Here is a 25623-nt window from a genome sequence, read left to right as displayed (position 1 = left end):
TAGCAGCACATTCTCATTTTGCCTCAGGCAGCAAAACGGGTTGTGCTGCCCCTAGGCTCAGGTGGTCCTTGAGGTACCTTAGACCCAAGTTGTTCAGAGCTTTGTATATTAACAGAGAAACTTTGAACCTAGCCCAGTAGCATATGAGCAGCCAATGGAGGTTTTTTTTTTTTTTAGCAGAGATGTCACATGCCCTCATCAGCAGTCCAGCCACTGCAATCCACACTAACTGGAGTTTCCAGACCGGGCTCAAGGGCAGCCCCACATCCAATGCATTGCTGTAATCCAGTCTCAAGGTTACCAACACATGGACTAAAGCAGTCTGGCTATCCTGCTCCAAATATAGCTACAGCTGGCATACCAGAACAGAACAAAGCAAAACAGGCAATTGGCCTATCATCCAGACTTGGGGGCCACCTACTTTCCTTCACTGGAGATTTTCAAGCAGAGGTTGGATGGTCATCTGCCATGGATGCTTTAGTTGAGATTACTACATTGCTGGGGGTTGGACTAGAAGACTCTAGACTCTACACTTCTGTCCTCCCAAAATTCAAATTCAGTTTATTGGCCCTCATCCAATCCACCACTGCATTCAGGCCCCAATCTGGCACCAATTATACAGCTAATACAGGCTTCCCAGATTCAGACGTCATGGAGCCACGTTTTCAGCATACTAACAACATCATGGTCCAAAAATCCTAATGGCAACACCCAACGGCTCCATGTAGATGTTAAAGAGCATTGGGGACAAAAATAGTGCCCTGTGGAACGTAGCACAAGTGCCAGGGAACCAAAGTGCACTCCCCCAAGGCTATTTCCTGGACTCGACCATGCAGGTGGGAAATAGACCCACTCCAATACAGTGTATTCTGATACCCATCCTTAATGCTGGTCCAGGAGGAAACCATGGCCCATGATATTGAAAGCTACTAGGTTTCACTCTCCCTGACCCTCTCTCTGAATAAAGGTCCTCCACCAGAGCAACCGAGGTGGATTCATTCCTAAAAACAATCCAGAACCCAGACTGGGTTGGATCTAGGTAATCAGCATCACCTGGAAACACCTGCAGTTGTTCTGTCACAACCCTCTCCACCGCCAGGATCTCTGTACATTGGGAAGTCCATCCAGAGCCATCAGAGTGCATCAGTGATCTGGGGGTGGACCATTAGAATTGGTCCTCCACCCCTGCAGGCAGGAATAGTCACTGCAAGATCAAACTTCACTAGATGTTAAAAGGCAAGTCTATTGTCTAGGCTTGATGTTTTGCACTAGGAAGAACTGGGGGGAAAGCTTCTGTAAACTGCTGTATGCTATGAAAAAGGTCACATATCAAGCAGGAGAAACCCCTACATGTAATAATGCACTTCCCCCACTATTATTCTCATATTTCCAGTATGTTTTACTAGGAAGCTTTAATTTGCATCAGCAAGGCAGTACATACATATGTGCTATATAAACATTTACACAATGTATTCATATTTGTTATTTTACATTAACCACAGCCCAGGGTAACCACCACATCCCTGGGTCATCAATCAAGAATTACAATCTGACCCAAACCACAGGAGACATGAAAAGATTTACAACAGGGAGAGGAAAGCTGAAACCAACTTCTTGTTGAGAGCCTCACTTCCTTGTCTTGTGGTAAAGGAGCATTGTGCTATTGTAATTTGGTCTGATAACATGACTAGATTGCTAAACTGGCATGGGGTGATCATGCTTGGCAATGTCAAGTTTCCTTATTTCACCACATATAAAATGAAAGCCAAAACTAATCACCGAGTGAAAATCTCAGCTTCTTTAAATCAAGTAAGGCTGTTTTCACAAGTGATGCTGAAGTAGGGATTTATTTTAGTTTCCTTTATTGCATTTCCTGGATCAGTACTTAGGTTGTAAAACTATACTGGCTAAAACGTACAATTATCAGCACTCAAAACTGATGTGTTCTAACCTGAAATCCTAAGACCCCTGAGAAGGCACACATAATCTCCCCCTGCATGCTATCTCTGAGACCTGAGATAAGCCAGACTTTAATGAGCTTGCTCATCCTTACACTGAGGTGTTGGAAGTACAACAGCAGGGAGGGTTAACGTGCAACTGAAAGGTTAATTTTCTTAGTGTTAATGTCAACTAGCCAAGAGGAGGATGGATGGTGTTGTTTTTAACAACCAGGTAGAGTGGTATGATGTTTGCGGAGGTAGTACGGTATCAAGGGCTGTGTAGTTCTATTGGCTGTGGGGTGCCAACAGATTTCTCAGCGCAAAATGGAGACCGAGAATCCCATCCTTAAATAATGCAAATAACTGTTGATTACAGATGGAGGTGTTCTGTGGAGGTGTTCTGCTCCTTTCTCAACAGGGCTATCTGGTGGTCCAGTTGCAGTGTGTGTTCACAGTGAGTGAACAGATGCATTTGCATGCATCCAGAGCTCTTGCTCCTCCCAGACTGTGAGAGCAAGTTTGACTCCTATTAATGAGGATGGATGGATGGCTTATGCCACTGTTTGCTTCCTCTGTTGTGCTTGTCAAAGCCTCATGCTTTGCACGGTCACTTGTAGAATGAAGCTAAAGGAGTCAAGTAGGGAAGGGGAAAGATCGGGGCACCAACAAGACTGGCCACCCGGGTAACATACTTGCGGGGAGGGGGATTCCAAAAACCACATTAGGATAATGATTTTATGAAGGACAACTAAAATGTTACAAGTTGTAGGATGTTGACGTTAGAACTGAAAAAACTGCACTTAAATCTCAGCGACTTAAAGTTAGATGTGACAGGCCTATTTCATTAAACCTGGGTTTGTCCCAATCAAATGCCCTCTTGTGGGCATCCATGAGACATGCAGATCTCCGATCACAGCAGTAGACTGGTGGTCCTGCCCCTGAGCCTTTTGGGTTATGTTTTTTGGGAAACAGAAGTTACCAAAGCTCAAACAGACCCAAACTGTTCTTCTTTCCATTTACAGTAATCAGCAGATGCCCAGGACCTCACCCAGAAGTACCTCATAACTTACCTTATGATGGCAACTTTGTTTTGTTTAGTCGTTTAGTCGTGTCCGACTCTTCGTGACCCCATGGACCATAGCACGCCAGGCACTCCTGTCTTGCACTGCCTCCCGCAGTTTGGTCAAACTCATGTTCGTAGCTTCGAGAACACTGTCCAACCATCTTGTCCTCTGTCGTCCCCTTCTCCTAGTGCCCTCAATCTTTCCCAACATCAGGGTCTTTTCCAAGGATTCTTCTCTTCTCATGAGGTGGCCAAAGTATTGGAGCCTCAGCTTCACGATCTGTCCTTCCAGGGAGCACTCAGGGCTGATTTCCTTAAGAATGGATAGGTTTGATCTTCTTGCAGTCCATGGGACTCTCAAGAGTCTCCTCCAGCACCATAATTCAAAAGCATCAATTCTTCGGCGATCAGCCTTCTTTATGGTCCAGCTCTCACTTCCATACATCACTACTGGGAAAACCATAGCTTTAACTATACGGACCTTTGTCGGCAAAGTGATGTCTCTGCTTTTTAAGATGCTGTCTAGGTTTGTCATTGCTTTTCTCCCAAGAAGCAGGCGTCTTTTAATTTCGTGACTGCTGTCACCATCTGCAGTGATCAAGGAGCCCAAGAAAGTAAAATCTCTCACTGCCTCCATTTCTTCCCCTTCTATTTGCCAGGAGGTGATGGGACCAGTGGCCATGATCTTGGTTTTTTGATGTTGAGCTTCAGACCATATTTTGCGCTCTCCTCTTTCACCCTCATTAAAAGGTTCTTTAATTCCTCCTCGCTTTCTGCCATCAAGGTTGTGTCATCTGCATATCTGAGGTTGTTGATATTTCTTCCGGCAATCTTAATTCCGGCTTGGGATTCATCTAGTCCAGCCTTTCGCATGATGAATTCTGCATATAAGTTAAATAAGCAGGGAGACAATATACAACCTTGTCGTACTCCTTTCCCAATTTTGAACCAATCAGTTGTTCCATATCCAGTTCTAACTGTAGCTTCTTGTCCCACATAGAGATTTCTCAGGAGACAGATGAGGTGATCAGGCACACCCATTTCTTTAAGAACTTGCCATAGTTTGCTGTGGTCGACACAGTCAAAGGCTTTTGCATAGTCAATGAAGCAGAAGTAGACGTTTTTCTGGAACTCTCTAGCTTTCTCCATAATCCAGCGCATGTTTGCTATTTGGTCTCTGGTTCCTCTGCCCTTTCGAAACACACCTTGATGATGGCAACACACCTTGCAATTGATTGACACTGGAGAACTCTAAACACTGATTTGTCTGAAATGTGGTTTATACACATATGGGACTTGATATTAATGGAAAAAACTAGCTAAGAAAGTTCAAGTGCAAAGAAACAATACCAAGTTTTATAGAACTTGGTTCAGCTTCCTATGAAACTACAAAAGAACATGGATACAGACCACCAGAAACTCACAGGGACATATGTAAATATACTTTTATTTGAAGGAGAACTAATTGTGTGTATTTGAATAATGGTGTGTGCTTGGGAGAGTGGGGTCCTTTCTTAAACTACGAACTTAGAAACACTACCACACAGATCTCTTTGCATGACTGGCACAGTGTAGTGCTGTGTTTAGCACAGAGATGAACATAGGACCCAGAATGTGCAGTGTGCTCACTACAGAATTACGAGAGCCACGTGTGTATGAGCACAGCCATGTGCATATCACAAGTTTTGTGAGCCACATTGAAAATGTTTTTGCATCAAAGGATGGGGCCTGTATTATTAATTCACCCCACTACCAGCCAACCAAGTTTTCAGAGTGAGCAAGATGGTAGCTAAGGAAAACTCAGCCCCCAGTCAGAAAAAGACAAAGAGGATAGTACCATAAGGTGCTGAAGGAAATGGTACAAGTCATTTATTATTTTTCCATTGTTATGCCTAATGTATTGCAAAGCACAAATTCCCCATTCATGAGAGAACAGGTAGCCGTGACCTCTGACAAAGCAGTCCTAGCCCTTATTCCATTAGTGCAAGGATTTACCCTTGTGCAATGGGCTTGCCACCCTTTACCACCTCCATGCATACCCTCCCCAAATCTGCTTTGAAGGGTTGTGGGAAACCACAGAACAGATTCAGAAGTGCGGGGAGGGGAGAGGCGGGGAGCTCAGTTCCACACGGGTAAATCATTGCGCTAATAGAATGAGAGATTTAACACTACTTGGGATCTAAGCCTGTGGTCCAAAACTACATGTTACATTAAACATCATTTGGCAATGTGTGCTTGTATCTGCTTTGCAGGAGACCCATTTATACTTTCCAGATTTCGGAATCTGGGATACTGTACTGGCAACTCATAGTAAGATAATAAGACTTCTCTCTTCCTCTGTAAGAAGCTTGTTTCTATTCAATTCTACATATACATGCAACCAATGCACACAGAGATATACCCGACACACCTGCAATGACATCATTTTTCACATTTAAAATGTGTGCAAATAAAATGGATGAGAGAAAAAAACGGCAACAGCCCTCAAGAAAGTAAATTCTACTTTGAGTCATATTTTCTAACTCTTGGGAATAAAACCCAGCCTTCCAAACAAGACCATACAGAAAACTCTGTGACCACATTTTCCTAAATGAGACTAGGGGTTCATAGAGAGCGTGCCACAAAATGGGAGCGGCTCCAGACCCTTGGAGATATTAGGCCAGTTACCCACGAGTGAGGCTGTGGTTGAGGGTTCATAAGTTAAATACTAAATGCTCACAGCAGGATATGCAGAACCCCCTAACCCTTTCCTTCCGCTTCAAAGCGGTTGCTGCTGCCCACATGTAGCCGCAGGCTCCACTTTCTGGCCCAAGTCAGATTTAGGGCTTCTGCAGACTTTGGCAAAGGCCTTGGCATGGACAATAGCAACTTGTCCCCCAGCAAATCGCTGCTGGTGCTGAGTGATTCTAGGTGCAAGTACAAGAGCCCTGGGCAGCAGCAAGCCTGACTTCACCGCAGGGGCTTGCCAAGATGCATCTAAATTGCTTCACATTCAAAGGGCAATTCAGCAAAGACAGAAGTCCTGGAATCGGCTGCCCTTAATTTGGCATTGCATCCATCTGGAATATTTAACTTTGGGTAACCTTTTCCTTCTCTTTTGAAGGGCCATTGAGGGCAGTAAGCATAACTGCTCTCTGCCATTCTGACCAAGAAGGGCTGTAGTTTACGGCTAGACTAGAGCATCTGTTTTGCAGCAGAAGGTTCCAGGTTCACTTTCTGACATAGGGCTGGAGATGTCCCATGTGTGAAACTGTAATGCCATTCAGCTTTAAAAATACTGAGGTAGATGAACCTCTGGTTTAACTCAGCATGAGGCTGCTTCCAATACGACAATATTTCTATATTCTAGGGACTTCTAGGGACATTGGCTAAGGGAAACGGCAAGGAAAACATTATAAAAGTCATGAAAGAGCATCTATTCCCCCCAAAAGTTTATGTGTTAACAACTGAATTTCACAGGCACTTCTGATTTGTTGGCAACTTCCAAGGCTTGCAACTGCAAAGCTAGTAGGATATTGCAATCCATGGCAAACTACCAGACCCTCAGACATCCAAATAGCTTAGCTGCTCTTCAGAGGAAAACTGCTCTCCCTGTTCTTCAGAGGCTGGTGTCTGAAGAGCAGAGAAACTGGTTCTCCTCCCCTTCACAGCACTGGGCTGAGAGAAGGAGAACCATTCCTCCTACATCAACATTGCAATGGGGCAGAAAGTCCTCTGGTCACCTTGCAAAGGGGCCTTTCTTTTCTCTGGCATACCACAACTGCATCACGGGATGCTTTACACAAAAACACAAACACAAAAACCACAAAAATACATCACAAACCAAAACACTAACACTCTCAACCCCCCCAGAAAAGTTTTAAAGGCCATAGATTTATTTAATTAATTACCCAAAGGCCTGGGAGAAAAGGAATGCTGGTGCCTAAGTATATGAAACCAAGGCACCAGGCAAGCCTCTCTGGGGAGAGTATTCCACAAGTGGGGAGCCACTGCAGAAAAGGCCCGTTCCTCTGGACCTCTTGCAAAGGAGGCACACAAACGGCCTCAGGTGATGATCACAAGGTCTGGGTCAGTTCATATGGGCAGAGGCAGTCCTTGTGGTATGTCTTATTATTATTTCATCAGGATGCTACAAGGTTTGTGCTTATCTTGACTGAACACCAAACTTCAACAGTTATCTCCACTGTGTCAAAGGTACGGTGGCTCTAGGTTTTGTCTTAGTGTACTGGGTAATAGAAGCACTGCAGTAAAAATACTTTCTCAGTGGCATTTGTCACTGAGTACTTAAAATGCAAGGTTTTTGATGATGACAAAAACCTAGAACTACATTTGACACACACACCCCCGAAAAAAATCAATGGAGTGTTCATTTGTGGAATGAGTTACCTAAGTGGAAGAAATGCTCTTTCTCCCACTTGATCCTTCCAACCTTGGCTGCCTTTGGAAAACCAAACTTAGGACAGAGACTCTCTAGAACTCTGTGTACTTTAAACATACAGCCATCCCAATATGAATAAAACTAGGAGTCTAAAAACTAGGAAAACAAGTGTAACACCAAGCAAATAAAATTACAGCACAGCAGTCCTGGACTACCGTGTTTCCCCTTTTTTAAGACACCGTCTTATAACTTTTTTCCCTCAAAAAAACACACAGTGGCTTATTTTCAGGGGGTGTCTTTTTTTTTTTAAAAAAGTGCTGGTACAACTGGGACCCACTGGCTCAGGATGCTCGGTGCTCTCTTCTGCACATTGCTGGGCGCGTTGTTGGCGCTGCCAGTTCCGAGCGCCTGCAGGGTGGGGTGGGGGTGGCAGTGCTTTAAACCCCCAACCCTGTAGAAAGCAATGGAAGTTATGGACCGTAACAATCCTTAAGAGGCGCAGGTCTTAAAAAACCCCTGGTATCACCCTTGAAGCACAGCCTTCCAAAGTCAGGGGGGAAGAGGTCTGTTTAGACAAAGGAAAGGATCGGGGTGATTCTGTGCCCTGGGACCCACAGAACTACTTTAAAAATCCCAACCTGGGGTGGGGGGTCAAATAGTGAAGCCCCATAGCCCTGTAGCAACAGAAGGCACATTCTGAAGCACCCGAGCTGTTCGGTTCCATAAAAAATCCAGGAATTGTAAAATTAACAACAATAATGGGGGGGGGCACTCTATCCAAAGAGTTAAGAAGGAATGGGAAAGTGTTGAGTTATATATGGAAAAATATGGAAAGGAAAGTTAGTTAAAGATAAAAAATAAATAATTATCGCAAGGGGAAAAATAACATCATAAAGGGTAATAATATTAAATATAAAATAGACAACACAACAGAAAAAGCAAGTATATGACTAAATGAGATCGCACAGGAGTGAGGGAAGTGGGGAGAGAGGGAGGGGGGTAAGGAATGGAAGGAGACAATGGTTGGAGGAGGGTATAGGGGGATGAATTAAAGGAAAATTAAGACTGAGAAGCGCATGGTTTTTGTTTTTTAAAGATGCAAAGGCTTGCAATCAGCCAAAGTATAGAGCCCAACTTCCAAGAGACTGCGATCTACTTGCGGATTTATAAACTGGAGGTGATCTACCCCCGTTTTATTGGTGTTCAGGTCAGAGTTGTTTTTAGAGAGAGGAAATATCCCATTTTTGAGGTTAAAGTAAAAGTTCCTGACCTTTTTTTTATAATGAGGAAATGCTGCTAAAACTCTGTTCTTCATTCCACGAAGGGGAGAGGGGGCGGGGCCGGGTGCTCAAAGACAAAAGAAATGGAAAAGGAGATAGCGATCAACTCCAGCCTCGCATTCATGCAGCCGTCGGGAGAGGCAGGGGCTGCAGCCGAGTGCTGCTTCACAAACAAACGGGGGAAAGTGCTTAGAACCCAGAGAATCCAGCTGAAAAACACGAAGCAGCAACAGCAATTGCACACACACCATCCCAAGCCAGCACAGTAACCAAGTCCCAAAAGCAAGAAAGGACTCAGCAAACACTGCTGCGGCCGGCGTTGCTGCTGCTGACTCGGGGAGCTCAGTGATCTCTTCCGCACAGCGCCTATCACTATGGCTTATTTTCGGGGTACGGTTTATATTTCTCAAATGCTTAGAAATGCTGCTATGGCTTATTTTATGACTACGCCTTAAAAAGGGGGAAACACGGTATATACCTGTATGGCTGTGAAGTTCTCTTTTTTAAAAAAAAAAAAGGGGGGGACACTTTATTTAGGACATTTAACACAACAACAGAGTTGTTGTTAGCTTGGGAATGTGCAAGCAGCACCCTGGTGAGATGGACCATCTCTATAACTGGAGAAATTCCACGATTTATTTTTTTTAAAAAAATAGACCTCAAAGGTTCCTTCCCTCCATGTCCCCACACTATAGCCATGCACACGAGCTGCAATCACATGTTAAACTGTTTATGCTAAGAGATTCCTCAAAGAGCAGCGGTAATTTCATTTGGGCCACAGCAAGTCTGGAGAGAGATTAATTTGACTTGGCACATCATTGAAATCACTGCAATTATATGTGGCGCCACCACACATGACTAGCTTATATATGAGAGTCCTATCTTTGTGACTATGGTTTAAGTGGCCACTATACCAATGGTTGCGTATATTGCTCAATCTGCAACTTTCCATAATCTGATTTTTACCTATGTACTGCAGAGTCATAGCTACAGGGCAGGGGAGAGGGTTTAAGCTGGGTTCTTTGCCCCGGATGAAGCCTCCAGAGGGGCGCCATTGAGGTTCTTAGCCTGTGTGTACGTGCACAAATGTGCATTTGGGGGTGCCAAACTCAGTCTTTGGTCTGGGTGGAATAAAGCCTAGTTCTGCCCCTGTGTGTTGCCAATTGAAGCAGGCCTTCTCACATGTGATATGAGCTCTGTGGATGCCCTTGTAAAGCACACTGGAAGCTCATACACGGAATTTTTAACAAACAGGTTTTTTTATTTGTATTTGATGGCTACCACTGCACTTTTCTTTTCTATCGCATGTCATCATACTGCCATTCTTACCTTCGGGAAGAATTCTGAACTTATTATTCAACCAGCGCTCTACACCCACAGCCCTTGCCCGAAGATCCTGCTCCCTTCTGTGAGGCAACAAATTTTTAGGAGGTTGTCGTGTGGCTAAAATTATTGGGCTGCAGTAGCTATGCTGCTACTGCTACTAAGGGCTCAAGCTCGTACAGGTAGTGCTAAAAATGTGCATTAATTGAATGGATCCAACAACAATTTGGCACAAGCTAAAGCAGTTAAGTGTTTTGCCAGCTAAGCAGTCACAAAATGAATATGGGTTGAGAGCGCCAGGTTCAGCAATACTGTATGCCGAAGCAATCACACAACCACTTCTGCAAGTGTGAATACTCCATGGATCGGACACACTCAATCCATATTCACAGCATGCCAACTTGAGGCAGATCCAGGTAGCACAACCTTCTTCAATCCCTCACAGGTAACTTTCTAGGGATGCATGTCGCTGGTGGGGGCAGAAGCAAAAGTGGGTGGAGCTGGGCAAAAGCACTCAAGGAGAACACAGAACAGAGTCAGCAATGGATGCAGCCCAGGGAGAGTCCCCAAGGGCCAGACAGCCTAGCGGGCCACATTTGGTCCTGGAGCTGGAGGTCCCCCACCCTTGCTCTCAAACCAGATTACTGAAGTAGAAAGAAAGGGGGTATATGCATTCACACATGTGAATGCCCACTAAGAACAGAAGAGGAGTCAGACCAAAAACCTATCTAGTCCATCATGGTGTCTCCCAGGCTGGCAAACCTGGTTCCCATGGGAGCACACACAGAGGATATAGGGTTGCCAGACTCAATAGAGGACAGGCCTTCTGTGCCTTTAATTGCCCTGCTCTCTTTTGAGTCTGGAAACCTTAAAGAGAAACCTGCAGACCCTTTGCTTGGAAATTAAACAAAGGGTCTGCTGCTTTCTCTTTAAGGTTTCCAGACTCAAAAGAGAGCAGTGCAATTAAAGGCACAGAAGTCCTGTCCTCTATTGAGTCTGGCAACCCTAAGAGGATAATAATAGCTCACTGCCTCTGTTCCGCAGCAATTGGTTTTCAGGGGCACAGCAACTCTGCATATATACCTACCATGACCAGAAGTTTTTTTATATTCTCCCATTAAGACTCAGGCCCTTGGCTTCTCTAATCCAAATGCTGCCAATTTACAACATTACAAACACACACAACATTATCCCCACACAAAGACAGATTATTAGAATACTGTATGCATGGTCCTATTAAACAAACCCTTCTGCAGAGGAATAAAATTATTTGGTCCTTCTTGTTAGCAGTTTAAGAGAGATGTTTTTGGAGGAGTGGTCAAGTTGCTTCACCCATGATGAAACTGGAGGAACCCCAGTTCATGCTATCAGCGACTGTTCCCCACCAAGGTAGGATTTATATATTATTTTCTTTACATAGGCAGACAAAAAAGAATTATCCCACTTCACATGCTTGTCAACTCTCTTAAATGAGTAGAATTTGCATATGGACACACTACTTTCCCCTCCAGGTATTTAATTCCTGTGCTTTATGTTTAAAGTTCTAGTCAATTATTGTAAAGTGGGGGGGGGAGAGATGGGAACTGGGCAGCTAATAAAAATAGAAAATTAAACCAAAAAATCCATTATTTTCTTCAGTCCCAAAGAACTTCTTAGGTTTTAAAAGCGACTTTTATTATTTAATTTAATATAATGTACATTAACAGGATTTTAAAAATATATTTAGTGAATGTATATGTGTAGCTGTTGGCAGCCTTGCAGAGTTTCCACTTGAGTTAAGGCCAAATTAAAGCTTTATAACCTCAGTAGCCCCCCCCCTTTTTTAACCAGCGCACTAATAACCACCTCAGACACTGTGGTACAGTTTGTTTGGCTCAGAGAACAGCAAGTGAGAAGACGAAGGAGCTTGCTAAGGCAATTTGTACTGCACTTAAGGAGTCTGGTCAGAAGACAACGCATTGCTTTGTCTGGAAGAAGATGAAAAGGGGTGCCAGAAATGCTGAAACTCTCGTCTCCCTCCTAAGATGGCTTGGAAGAGCTTGAGGAGGCACTTGTGGGGCATCCACTAAGAACTTGGCATCCTGTGGCAGATTTTCTGCAGAATCATCTGTATATACAACAGCTAGTCCCCAACATCCTACTACATTCCAGCTTTTTCCAACCATTGGCCATACTGGCTGGGGATTGTCCTTTTGCCCCTCCCTCCTCTACCAAATGGGAATAGGGAATCACATCAGCCAAAACATATATCTAGGTATGGTAGTAGCCTAAGTCATTTAATCGTACCCTTCTTTCTATTAGCAATGTTCAGTGGTGAGTGCCAAACGAAGCAACTCTACCCTCCAAACCATGCTTGACACATCGAAAGCATTCAGACAACTGACCAAAGACACTGAGGGCTGAAGCAGTGCTACAGCTAGGGCTGGACCTCAGGGGTGTCATTTCTTACTATAAAAAAGTTTAAGGGGCAACCTACCAGGCATGTACATAGTTACAAGTACTCATTTTATTATTTTTACTTTATATTGTGCTTATTCCAAAGTAAATGTGTTTAGCATCAGGATAGTAGAAGCCAGCCCCACGTATTCCTGTAGCCACCACTGCGCTTTGATTTAAGTGAGTTCAAAATGTGAAACTGCACATGCTCAGATTATTTCTTTTTCACAGGGCTGGCAACCTGGTTTTTTTGCTCTAACACACCAGGACTGCTGAAGCAGTTTTAAAGCATGGAGTAGTGGTGGGAGAAATGTTAATTTCACAACTGAACATGGCTATCCAAAGCCTTTGCCTCCGCCCCAATAAAACCATTAAGTCCTGGGATTAAAATGACTTCTCTGCACCATGGGGCTCAAGCACTATCTTCTCCCCTCGTAATATATGTATTAAACACCCAAAACACACTTGGGTGTTTTGTCTGGACCAGCAGACTATGGTTTGGATGAGCCCTCCAAACCAGGATTGGAAACCACAGTTCTAGTTGGGAGGGCTTGCTCAAACCAGTTTGCTGATTTAGACAGGGGGAAAAACCTTACAATGTGAGAAGTCTGCAGGGTTCCAAGTTCATGGGAGAGGAGGTGGGTGCACTAAATAAGTATCATCCACACAATGGAGCACCATAACTCCATCTACAGAATAGTGAAACAAAGGCTCAGAAAACAGAATTTGAGATGCTACAACCAAAGTAGTACATAATTAACTGATCTATACAAGGATTCTCCCCAAAGGTGTCCTGTCCACATTCATACATGGAGCATTTTGCTGAAAGGCTGAATCATAATGCATTGTGTTGATACATGCCTTGCTTCTTGTTAGGCACATTAAGCAAGGAAAAGTAATTATACTGTATGATTACACTAAGATAGCAGACCTTGTAAACATAAATCATGAGACAGCATTATACGGTTGGCATGTCTTTGAAGTTCATAAAATATGTGATGTATAGTTTTTTCCTACCATTAAGAGGACTCAGTGAGCTAATTCCACTCTCATCTGCATTCCTCTGAATAACCAGTCATTAAATGAAGCTCCCACTACTTTCTTGGACCAGATAAAGTCAGTTTGAACACCCCTAAAGTCATGGGAACAGAGAGGAGCAGGTTCTGAACTCTCCTGAGGTCTGCTGGGGCCAAATATTAAAAATGAGGCATCTGACAGAGCTTTCTATGTTCAAAACTTGCTGTCTACTCCCTGAGTGCTTCCAGGCAACCTGTTTGTGTATTCATTCCGATTTGTTTGCAAAGAGGTTAGATGACATCGCATCAAGACCAAGTGTTTTCTCCCATTTTCCAGTGCGTTTTCTCCTTGTTTTCATTATCACAAAACGTCTGCTCTTTGGAGGAAGTAGGTTTGTGGCACAAGACAATCAACTATAATCGTGGAACATGAATTTGTTTATGTATGACTAAATCCCCCCTGAGAAATGTGACAGCCTGGAAGCGTCCTGTGTCTCTTGCTGCTTTTTACAATCAGATTGTGGTCCTCTGATTTAACACTGGCAAACTTATTACTATAACTGGGGCTGTGCAAAATCAAGTGCCTTCCTAAAACTTATATTACCTTCACATATTTTGTTAAATTACTGTTGTCTTCCCTAAGATGCAAGTCAAGTTTGGTTTTAAGTAAGGCCTCAAACTGTTTTTCTATGGTTCAGGGGTGCCAACTCCTGGGGGCCAAAACCTTTTGGCCCCTCAATATTTTTTGGGGGGGACGGGGAGGGAGCTTAAGTGGCCAGCTCCTTCTCCTACTCCTCCTTCTGCCACGGAGGGGAAGGAGAAGGGAATCAGGCCCTAGCTGGTGGTAGCAGCAGGAGGACCAGGAGGAAGTGCTGCCAGCCAATAAAGCTGCATTGCTGCCATGTTTAGCACTCCCCAAGCACCTCTGCATCATGCATGCATGCAGTGTCACAAGTGCGAAGCCAGGCCCTCTGAAACACCCTCACAAGTTGGCACCTCTGCTATGATCTATCCTGGAAAAACATTAGGATTAGTGATTGCTGCATATTATAGTCTGCATATTAGGGGGGGACACAGCCATTAACGTGCTAATTTACAGCTAGGATCTTGCATCATTAATTACATTTCTACATAACTTGATGACACATTAGTCATAAAAGCTAATAAGCTGCTTTCTCTCCACCCCACCTCCTCAAAGATAGAAACCTGCACTTTTCTAGGTGTTGTTTTTAACTAATTAAAACTATCCTTAAAGTATTAACACTCAGTTGGATAAAGCGAAAGTTGCAAGAGCTCGAGGACGAAAAAGAAGCCCATGATGTTTGCAGCGTAAGCTGAAGAGAAGCCAGCACACTGAGGCTAGTTTTAAGATTGTGCAGACAGAGTACACTTTATTTACCATCATCGTAAGCTTCTCCTAAGCCTCTCTGGGGACTTATAACTTTGAAAATGAAGGTTAAAATTATTCTGGAATATTTTCCTATGTAGATTACTCCAGTGTGCCTCCCCCCCCCTTTTTTTTGGTGGTGGTGGTGGTTGTAGTCAAAACAATATAACCCTTACACTTTGGAGACAGCAATGCCTCTGAGGACAGGATGATTCAAGGTGTCTGAACGTTTCGGTGTTACAAAAAAAGACTTTCAGCCCCTTTCCCAACCCCCTCCCTCTGTCAAATCTAAGTACAGGCATGTTAGACGTCTTCAATCAAAGTTCTTCTTTGAACTGCTTCATGTTGAAATGTTTACGGTTTTATATTTCAGGGGTGCGGGAGACTATCATCATCCTATATGATTTTCTGAGTGAATAAGCAGGAGGAGGAGATAAAGGGGATTGGGGGGGGGAGGTTACAGTAAGAGGTGGTGAGATGGGAGGGGGGAGTAGATCATGATGTATCTGCAATCAAGTGAATTATATTCTTTAAAAATTCCCTTCTTTGAGGCCCTGCAGGTGCATTCTGACTTTAAAAGAACCCAACCCATTATCTCCCAAACCCATCAATGCTCTACATCATCCTTCTCATAATCATACTCTGCACCATTGCCTCTGGGGAGGTATAAATTGTAATGGGAGGCAGAGTCCCTCCAATTCCATTGAAACACAATCCACAGGAATAAAGATTTTAGCATAGCCAAATTAATGATTTTAACCGTGCATTAACAATTTGTTTGAGTTACTGGCTCACCGTATTTAATTCCCACTAGATCTTCCAAAATCTCATTTAGCTTCACTGCTTTTGGCATCAGGATTTATATGCTAAATAGCATGCACAAAGGTGCATTTAAAAATTGTTAGCAGAAAATGTTCTTTTTGAACTCTGGGCCAAAGGGTTAACCCAATGCATTGCTATCTATTTCTGAACACAGGGAGGTTGCCACTGAACTTCCTGATTTGAAGAAGATCTAAAGGAGCAGAATGCTTTGAGAAGATAAGCACCGAGTCAAATTAGTTGTGTACCTTACCACTGCCTATTTTCACAAAGATAAAAACGGGATCCAGCCTAGCCCAATAAGGGGGACAAAATGGTGATCAGGTGGTGAGCTGTAATGAATGGGTATTCCAGATATGCAGTGAGTCATCCACCCCCATCCACTACCGTAACACCACGATGTTAGAAGCAAACTTCTAACTATCTGAATTAGTCATTCCCAGAAGAAGGGTTGACAGGTATCACAACATCACAGGAACCTGGTGGGTGTGTTTTAAGTCTGTCATCAGAGAGGATGCTGGGCAAATATCTGCCCAAGTGGCCCTACTTTCGGAACAGGGAGGAATTGATAGATGAGCCTCCCACAAAGGCAAAACTCCTCTGGCAGGCTTCACTGATGTAAACAACAGAAACCATGAACATGAGATATTTCCCCCATCCATGTTTGCCAAAGCATATCGACTCCAACATTAGTAGAAATGTTATCATCACTATACTCACTTCCAGATGAAGCCTGGCCTAGTAAGATAAAACCCACTTACTCCAAACGAGTGCCAGTCTACATGATTTGTCAGTTTGGGTTCAATTGCAACCTATTTGAATTGTCAATGTTTGCACATTAAGCATGAAAAAAACACCCCCAAACATTTTTCAGGTTTTTCTGGCCAATGGGCTGAAGCACTGCCTCATCTTTTAGCCAGTCCTTCTGCTTTTCTACATCTGTGAACAGCCACACAAAATTCCACTTTCTGAACACTTTGCCTCCAAGTTTATGGCATGAAAACAGAATGTGCTGGACATTCAACACTTACAATTCTTTGTTACCATCTTTTGTTGTCTGTTTATGAAATCCAGATTACGTGGGTTTATACAATTCTGCCCACCATTCCAAAACTGACCCAGCAAGTTTAGTAGCGATCCAACCATTCTTGTATCCCCTGGCTTCTCTTGAAGGAGTGCTGGAGAATGATTGAAATAAAGCTGTTTCTTTCAGACTAAACAACCAGTGGGAAATTCATAATGTTATTAAGAATGTCAGCAAGGAGCAGTCTAATATTCCAAAAAAATCAGTGAGCCAAACAAATGCAAGAATCATTGTTGTTTTAGATTGATTTATTAAAATGTAGGCAAATCCTGTAACATATAGCTGTGATGCCTACAGCACTGCTGTGATTGGGCAGTAGACAGGTGGAAGCTGGGCAGATTGATAATTTAAGAGCCTGCTCAGCAATTGATGAGGGCCAATTTGATGGTGGGAGGGTGAGTCCAGCCTCTTCCCCACCCCACCCCACCCCTCAAAGTTTCAGAGCTGCCACGTTTCATAGCCAGAGGCACTGCTTCTTCCATATCCTCTTTTGAGCCATGGAGCCAGCAATCTGCATGAGGCCAGGTGTGGCCCTGGGGCTCCCACTCTCTGATTCTTGAAGGTAGTGGGCAAACCTTTTGTAAGAGCCACAGTGCACAGCTGTTGCACAAGAATGTAGGTGGAAAATATAAACATGCTTCCTAAGGATATTACTGTACATTATTCAGCTCAAGTGTAATCCACTTTTTTCCGACACCTTTTTTCTTACCTCCTTTTTTTTTTTTACTGTAATCATGTTCTTTAAGTTTTAAATCCTTAGGGTGGATCTCACATACAGAAAGTTGTGGAACTGGAAGAAAAAGGGACAGGGCAAAGAGGAGGAAATGTTGCTTCCTTTTCCCCCTGCCTCCCCATCATCCACACAGTGCTATCTCACCCCATTCAGCTAAGGGATCTGCGCACAGAGATCCACAGAGGGTTGCATATCCAAATGCAGGTCCCACTAAAAGCAGGGTTGGCAAACTGCAGCGGCATGGATGGGCATCAATCTGGTTTATCCTCAGTTTCTGATCCAGTAGGTCACATATGCTCAGAAGCATTGTTTCACCATGAAGATCTCTAAGCAGAGGAACAGGGCAGTATGGAGCAATCTCTGGAACCAGGCACTGCTGCACCTCTGCTTGAGTTCACCCTTGTTTTGGCCTTGGACCACAGAGATGCAAACAGCTTGGTTCCAAGACATATATATGAGCAGACATATATAGGATTGTGCTGTCAGCTTCACTCCCAACCCCACCAGTTGCTCTCTACTGCCAACGTTTGGCGACACTGGAAAGGCAGTGTGTGGACGCACCACACTTGGATCTCTCCTTCTTTTGAGGGTTTAGGGAAAGCGTGCCACTTTGACTCATAATCACAACGGTTTCCAGAAGAACGGAGAGGACAAAGAGCCTCAAGTTCAAACTTTTTGTGTGTGGCTATCGCTCACTCCTCCCCAAGAAAATATTCTCATGAACAGCAGCAAGTGTGCTAGCAACATAATCAATGTACACGTCTTGCAAGATGAGCTACTGTTCTGGGTATTTTGAAACAGAATGACCTCAATACATACGGAATAATTTTTAAAAAAATAAAATAAGAAAGAAAAGCAGTCAGGACCCCCAGCCAATGTATTGATGGTGATGATGATGATGATGATTTCTATACTACTTAATATATTAAAAATATATCTAAGCAGTGTACAGAAAACAGAAACAACAACAGACAACTTAAAGTATTACAAAAATACATGGTTATGTATAAAAAAATTAAGTTATTGATACTGGTTTAGATATGTTAGTAACGTTGTATTGATGTAAGTCAGCATTGTTCCACTGAAATGTCATTTCAGATCTCTTCTACTGGAAACTGAGGCAGTGGCTGTTTTTAACCTGCTCATTTTTAACCAACCAAGAATCTAACCCAGCTCCACATCATATTCTCCTCCCCTTCTTCCCCTGAAGGTATCAGTCAAGTCTCTACAGGATGGAATTTTGCTTTGCTATTTTAGCATAAATCTGGCCAGGGCTTCAATGGAATTTGAAACCAAAAGGCCTTAATAAATAAATATTGTGATAAGGGTATGAAAGCAATGTATGAACCAAAGATAATCAGAGAGGAGAGGAAAGCCTAAGCATTCTTTTTTAAGCTAAAAGGATACAGCTTTACATGAAGCCAGGTTATCTCGTTATTGTTTTTATTTTGTCCTCTATAAAGAACACACTCTTCTACTTTTCCAGTCTGACTTCCTTTATCATCTATTGTGTGTTTGCGTTCATTATTAAAAAAAATATACTTCTAAAGAGATGTCACAGTAACCTTGAGTGTGCTTCCCCCTCAAAAAAAAAAAACTTTTTAGGAGAAAGGGAAGACGTACAAGCCACATGGCTAATATATTGTCATATCACCTAATACTTATATGGTGGAGTTGTTTAAAACATCTCCAGATCACTCTCCTATTTCCATTACATGGTGTTGGTTCAATTTCATCTGGAGGCGATATGCTACTATTACAGCAACAGGAAAACTATAAAGAGATAGGCTATATGTGTGCATCTGTTTTTTTCATGCGGAGAGACTACAAAGTAATCAGGCTATTTGCAGGTAGACACATGCAAAATATGTCTCTGCTCCAAATATCTGTGTCTATCTCTCAAGCTATATTTGCGCAGTGTACAATAACTCATTGGATTCAACAAAGATAATCACGCACGTGCATGTCTCATCAATATTTCACAGGTAATTATTTATAAAACCATTATTGATCCCATAACAGATAAGAGGAACCAGGGAAGGGGTTACAGATAATGATCTCCTTTCTAGCTCATGGGAGGAGTGAAACTTTTTGCAATATCCACACACCCACAACTAAACAGCAATTTGAACAGCATCTCCGACAAAACACAGCTACTAAAAGTTCAAAGGGTGGCAGTAAAAGGTCTGCATCAAATTAGGTATTTTGCTAATGCTTGCCAATCTCACTGGCTGACTAAAGGGTTAAAAATCGGGGGACGATGCATACAAACACAGTTGGGGTAATAGGAAGGGGAGGGGGGAGAGATTCTTCTTACCTTGACTGGCTTTAGCCATGGTGTTGCCAGAGTACAGGAGAAAGGAAAGCGTGTACAATCCAACAATCTCCACGGCCCCCATTACAATTGGCTTGTATATGCAGAAAGGTCGGGCCAGGAAGAGGGGGGGGGTCCTTCTCTGATGCTTTCAAACAACGCACTGAGCGAATGCAAACTTTAAGCCAAGAAGAGAGAGGGAGAGGGAGAGAGAGAGGGAGAGAAAGGTCTACTCTTTCCTGGTGGTGTATACTGGAGAAAGCGCTTTAGGAGAAAAGGATGGCCAAATCTGCTCAGGATTCCGTTGGGTTTCCCTGATGCTACTTTAAGTAGGAAGGCAGACCCGCCGCGGTATCTTTTTAAGTGGACTTGATCGTCCTCCTCCCTTCAGCTGCTTCCTTTTGGAAGAATGAATCCCAGCCAGCTCCAGTTTGGTTAAAGAGGGGGAGAGATTTTAAAAAGCCACAGAGTGCCTTGCTCTCTAGTGCTGGGGACCTGTGAAAGGTCCATCCAAGCAACGCCCTTTCCCCCCACCCCTTTCTCTCCCTCCCTCCCTCTCCCTCTCCCTTTCTTTCTATTTGCCTTCGCCTGCTGCTGCTCCTGCCTCACTCCCTCCCACCCGCCCGGGCTGCGCTCAGCTCTGCCTGCAGGAATTTACAGTCTGCCACTGGGGGAGTCGGGCCAGTAGCCATGGAGACCGCTTCCCTGGGAGCAAGGAGGTCAGGCGAGAGACCATGTGCAATCAATGGATCAATGCAAACTCCCGTGCGAGCTCCAGACCCAACAAGCTCCCTTCGCAGGCTCTTCCCCCTACTTTGCCCGGCTCGGGAGGAAAGAAGGGAGGGGCATGAGAAAGGGGGATTGTGCTCAGAAAAGAGAATTAAGAAGGGAAGGAGAGGGAGGGGGCGAGAAACCAGCTTGCAGATGCCATGACCTGCAACACTTTAGTCCCCCCTCCTTCTCTCTCTCTTTTTACTTTTTTGGTGTGCCTAGGCTGAAGGCAAGGGACGTGCTCTCGGATCAATGCAAACTCCAGATCAAAGAGCCTTGGGCTCTCTCACTCTCTCGCTCCCCCCCCCACCCCAATTCGGCTAAGCGGAGGGGGAAGGGTGGGATTGCGAGGAGGCAGAAATATTTTTAAAAAAACAAAACAAAAACGCTCGATAAAAAGTCTTTGCCATGTTCTACTAAACTCCTCCAGGAATACCCCCGTGGGAGGGGATTTCCCTCCTGAAGGAAGGTCACCATCCCATTCCTCGTGCGTCCTTCTGGACCGGCCGTGATTTGCAATCCCTCATTAGTCAAACGATTTGTTACTACCGGTATTGCTTTTAAAGAACGATCATTGCTGTCTTGGAGCCCAAGAGTTACATATAGAAAAGTCCGGCAGCAACCGGTGTTCTATTTCCCATGCTCTAGCACTGAGCTGGGCAGACTTCAGGCTTGTGGGATCTACCTGAACTGGGAGATCCACCAGGTGAATCCAGGTGAAAAATGGTGTGTGTGGTGGTGATGGGGGACGCGACATGCTTTTAGAAGCAAGAAACATTTTTTGCCTTTGAGTAGATGTTCAGCCCAGGAATTTGTCTGCAATATCAGGACTGAACTCACAGACCTGTCCAGATCTGCTTTTTCAGTGGGCTTCTCCAGACCTGCTCCTTGAGCATTCATCCTGATTTGCTTGCACAAAGCTTATGTGGAAGTTAGGCTATATCCAGTCTTTATTGAGCATTCTAATTTCTTTGTAGGGTGGCTATAGGTCAATGAGCATTAATCCTGAATTGTGCTCCGTTTGCTTGCACTGGGTTATACATCTCCCCATTAATCATTTGTTCATCCACTTTTCAGTGGATTTCGCAATCACTTTCTGAACCACAAAAAAGTGTAGTTACAGGTAGGTAGCCGTGTTGGTCTGCGGTAGTCGAAACAAAATTTTAAAAAATCCTTCCAGTAGCACCTTAGAGACCAACTAAGTTTGTCATTGGTATGAGCTTTCGTGTGCATGCACACTTCTTTATGAATCACAAGACAGAAAAACCAGTAGGAGAACACTTCAATCTTCCAGGACATTCAATACAGGATCTCAAAGCAGCTGTCTTGTTACAAAATAATTTCAGAAATAGACTTGAAAGAGAAGTTGCTGAATTACAACTTATTACTAAACTGAAAACTATGGAGAGACCTGGTCTGAATAGAGATATTGGATTCTTGTCTCATTACATATGGTAAAGCTATTTTTTGTCATCAACAGGTTTACCATACCCATTAAGTCAATCACCCATCTCCTACCCTTCTGAAAAAAACCCCACCCTACCCTCCCACTATATATAAGGGTCTGGTGACTTCTGTTTCAGTATATCTGAAGTGTGCATGCACATGAAAGCTTATACTGAACAAACTTACTTAGTCTCTAAGGTGCTACTTGACAACTTTTTAATTTTATTTATTTATTTCAACTGTGCCAGACCAACACGGCTACCTACTTGAATCCAGGACACAAGATTGAGGGTTCCAGGATCTAGTATTCAGAAGTATGTTGCCTCTGACTATGGAAGGCAGAGCATAGCCATAGCGGCTAGTAACTGATGCTAACCTTGTCCTCCATGAATTTGCCCAAGCCTCTTTTAAAGCTACCCAAGTTAGTGGCCATCACAGCCTCCTGTGGGAGCATGTGCCATAGCTTATCTGTGTGAAGAAGTGCTTTCTTTTATCTGTCTTGAATCTTCCAACATTCAGCTTCATACTAACGTCATGAGAGAGGGAGAATATGTTTTCACCATTTGCTTTCTCTATGCCATGCATCATTTTATAAACTCCGATCATGTCTCCTCTCACTCACCTTTTCTCTAAACTAAAAACTCCCCAATGCTGCAACCTTTTTCTCACAGGGAAGTTGCCCTCCATCCCTTTGATCATTTAGGTTGCCTTTTCCTGAATCTTTTCCAACTCTGCAGTATCCTTTTTGACGTGAGTCAACATTTCAGTTGGTCATGATTAAAGAGATTTGGAAAGTTTCAAAATAAAAGTGGCAGTTTTAACTATAAGACACGGACTTCCGGTTGGAACCGCGGAGCGCGAGCTGGCGAAAAAGGGAGCTCTGCAACTCCCGTCTTTTAGCTGGGTAAAGGGGGGGTCTGCGAGGCAAAGCAACCCCCCGAAAAGGGTTGGGGAGGCGATCCCCACCCAATAAGTCGGCGGCTTTCTCACAAAGATCTCCCGGACACCTTCGTAACCAGTAGAAGGAGGGGGAGAGACCTGGAAACTGCGACAGGAAACTTTCCCAGCGCAAGCCGAAACCAGCAGCGCTCATGACGGTAAAAACCCTTTTTTAAAAAAATAACCCCTACGACTACCCCGGGCGTGAAATAACAATTGAGATCTAAGAAAATAGCGAAGAATCCCCCCCCCCGCAAATCGGTTCTGTCTCTGGGTGTGTTCTAAGGGAGAGCGGGGGAGCGGGAAGGAACAGAGTGAAGAAATTCGCGTGTGCAAGTGACGCCGTCAGGGGAGAGACAAAGAGAATTTTTAAAGTGGGGAAGCAAGAAATCACTTTTAATAGGACCTGTCTGGGCTCCGACAATCGTAAACTTCACACAATAAAAGATAGAACCAATGTTTGATGGTGTAAACAAGAACTAAAGGAGATCTCCTGAGAGAAAGAGAGACAGACACTGCGTTTGTTCTGAGGTTGGACTGTTAAGTGCGTAATTGGGAATAACTTTTAATAAATCTTACAAGCTGAAAAGTGTAAAAGAAAATGGCGACGCTACATTAATAACTATGACTAAGCAGGCAGAGAAACAAAGAAGCCAGAAGTGACGTTTGCAGTGCATAGGATTGAGGAAGAGAAAGATTGAAAGGGGGCAAAAAAGTAACTTTAAACTGTTACATGGTGACACCAGGTGGACACTACAGAAAATACAGACATTTACTGCTTCTCTTTTTTAAAAAAAAACTGAAACAAGAGTGTTACTGTCTGTAAATTGAATAACTAAATAGCAACTAAGGTGGTGAAGCGAAAAAGATGGGAGATAGAGAAAGAGCAAAGAGACCAAATACAGCTAGCACCTCCCAGAGACGAACATCCCAAGCTGAACACGAGATGGACCTCAGAGAATTGATCCTAAGCCTAAAGAGTGATATTGGTGAAATAAAGCAGGACCTTACAGAAATGAAGAAGGATATGAATGAGAGACTTATAAGCCTGGAAGACAAAGTTGGCAAAATTGAAGAAAACTTGGAGGCCAACGATAAGGATAAACAGGAAATCAGAGACCAATTAACCAAAATGGAAGAAGCCTCTAGCAAGACAGAAGAAACAATTCAAGAGATGCAAAATAAAAATCAAACCCTCGAAAATTCATTGAAGAATTTCACGAAAGAAAAGAGGGAGGGGAAGAAAGAAACAGAAAATATAAAGAAAGTTTTGGATGAGCAAAAAGCAACTTTAGAAGCATCTCTGGACGCCCTTGCTATGCTTCAGATGAAAATGAGGGAGAAGATATTGAGATTCCGCAATATCCCGGAGGTGGCAAACGAGGACATCGAAAAAAGAATAATAACGGCTCTGGCGAGGTGGTTAGAGATGGAGGAACGGGAAATTGAGGCACGCGTGGATGAAATCTTCAGGATTAACTCCAAAAAAGCTAAGGCCAATAACTGGCCTGGAGACTGCCTGGTGTCTTTTACTACTATGTGGATACGGAACAAGATCTTAAGAACCAAGGGGAAAAAGAAGTTTGTTATGGACAAAACTGAGATAATCATACTGAAGGAGATTCCCCCGAGACTGGTGCACAAGAGAAAAAAATATCACTTCTTAGCTAAAGCATTGAGAGCGAAAAGAATTTTTTTTAAATGGGCATATCCGGAAGGCATGGCCTTCGCCTTTAAAGGGAGATGGAGGAAATTTGACACCCAAGAAGCGGCAGATAGATTTTTCAGGACATACTCCCAAGAACTGGGAGGAGATAAAGCAAAATCAATTACAGAACAGCTAGCCGAGACAAACATTGAAGAAGAGGATGAACACCTGAGTGGAGAGGAGGGGGAAGGGGAGGAGCAGAGGGAGGAGGAAAGAGAGGAAGGAGAAACAGAAGAATGAAAGACAGTTGGTTTGACATGGCTAAGTGTAAATATATACATTGGTTATACCAACTCTGACTAAATAGATACAGGAGCAATTTGAGTCTCCTACCTAGATTATTTTTCCTTTTTTTCTTTCAGTATACAGTTCTTTTACTATATAGTTCGCTTCCCACTTTCCACCTCTCAAACCTTTCACCCTTTCACCTATCCCCCTAAAGATCACTGTGTAAGAAATAATTTAGCTTTGTTTTCTCTTGCAACTGCTTAGCATAGTTAATTGAATATTAATTCCTTTGAGTTTTTCCTTCCTTTTTTTCCCCTTTTCTTTTTTTTTCTTTTTTTTCTCCCCCCCCCTGTTTCTTTTTTTCTTCCCTTCCATTCCCTCCCCTTCTTTCCCACCCCCTATTCCTTTTCTTATTGATTCTCCGCCTCCTTTCCCCCCCCTTTCTTTTCTTTTTCTTTTTAGTTTAGTTTTTTCTCTTTTCCCCTTTTCCTTTTCCTTTTTCCTTTTAGAAATAAATTTTACAGGAAATTTCAATAAAGTAAATATGAATCTAAAAATTATATCATGGAATTTAAATGGTTTGAATAATAAAAAGAAACGGAACAGGATGGGACATCTACTAAAAAAGCAAAACTTTGATGTAATATGTATTCAAGAAACACATATAAACAAAAAACATGTAAGGGTATTAAAAAATGAGAAATTGGGGAAGGAATTCGTCGCGGCAGATGAAAGAAAAAAAAAAGGGGTGGTGCTTT

General features: G+C 43.3%; 1 protein-coding gene across 4 annotated transcripts in view; it reads right to left on the bottom strand.

Annotated features, from left to right (window-relative positions):
- The window catches only part of SCUBE3 (signal peptide, CUB domain and EGF like domain containing 3), a 115069-nt gene extending 94734 nt beyond the window's left edge, over positions 1-20335 (bottom strand). For 2 of the 4 annotated variants that reach the window (XM_035123441.2, XM_035123444.2), the window contains exon 1: positions 19777-20334. In XM_035123441.2, the coding sequence (XP_034979332.1) occupies positions 19777-19858 (82 nt within the window). In that variant the 5' untranslated portion in view covers positions 19859-20334. Of the gene's footprint in view, positions 1-19776 lie in introns of all 4 variants that reach the window. The other 2 variants (XM_035123442.2, XM_035123443.2) reach the window with 2 other exon arrangements.
- Positions 20336-25623: the final 5288 nt, after the last annotated feature.

This window comes from Zootoca vivipara, chromosome 7 (genome assembly GCF_963506605.1).
Source record: "Zootoca vivipara chromosome 7, rZooViv1.1, whole genome shotgun sequence".
Taxonomy (NCBI): Eukaryota; Metazoa; Chordata; class Lepidosauria; order Squamata; family Lacertidae; genus Zootoca; species Zootoca vivipara.
The sequence above is the reverse complement of the archived record's forward strand: the minus strand, read 5'-3'. Positions and strand labels throughout refer to the sequence as shown.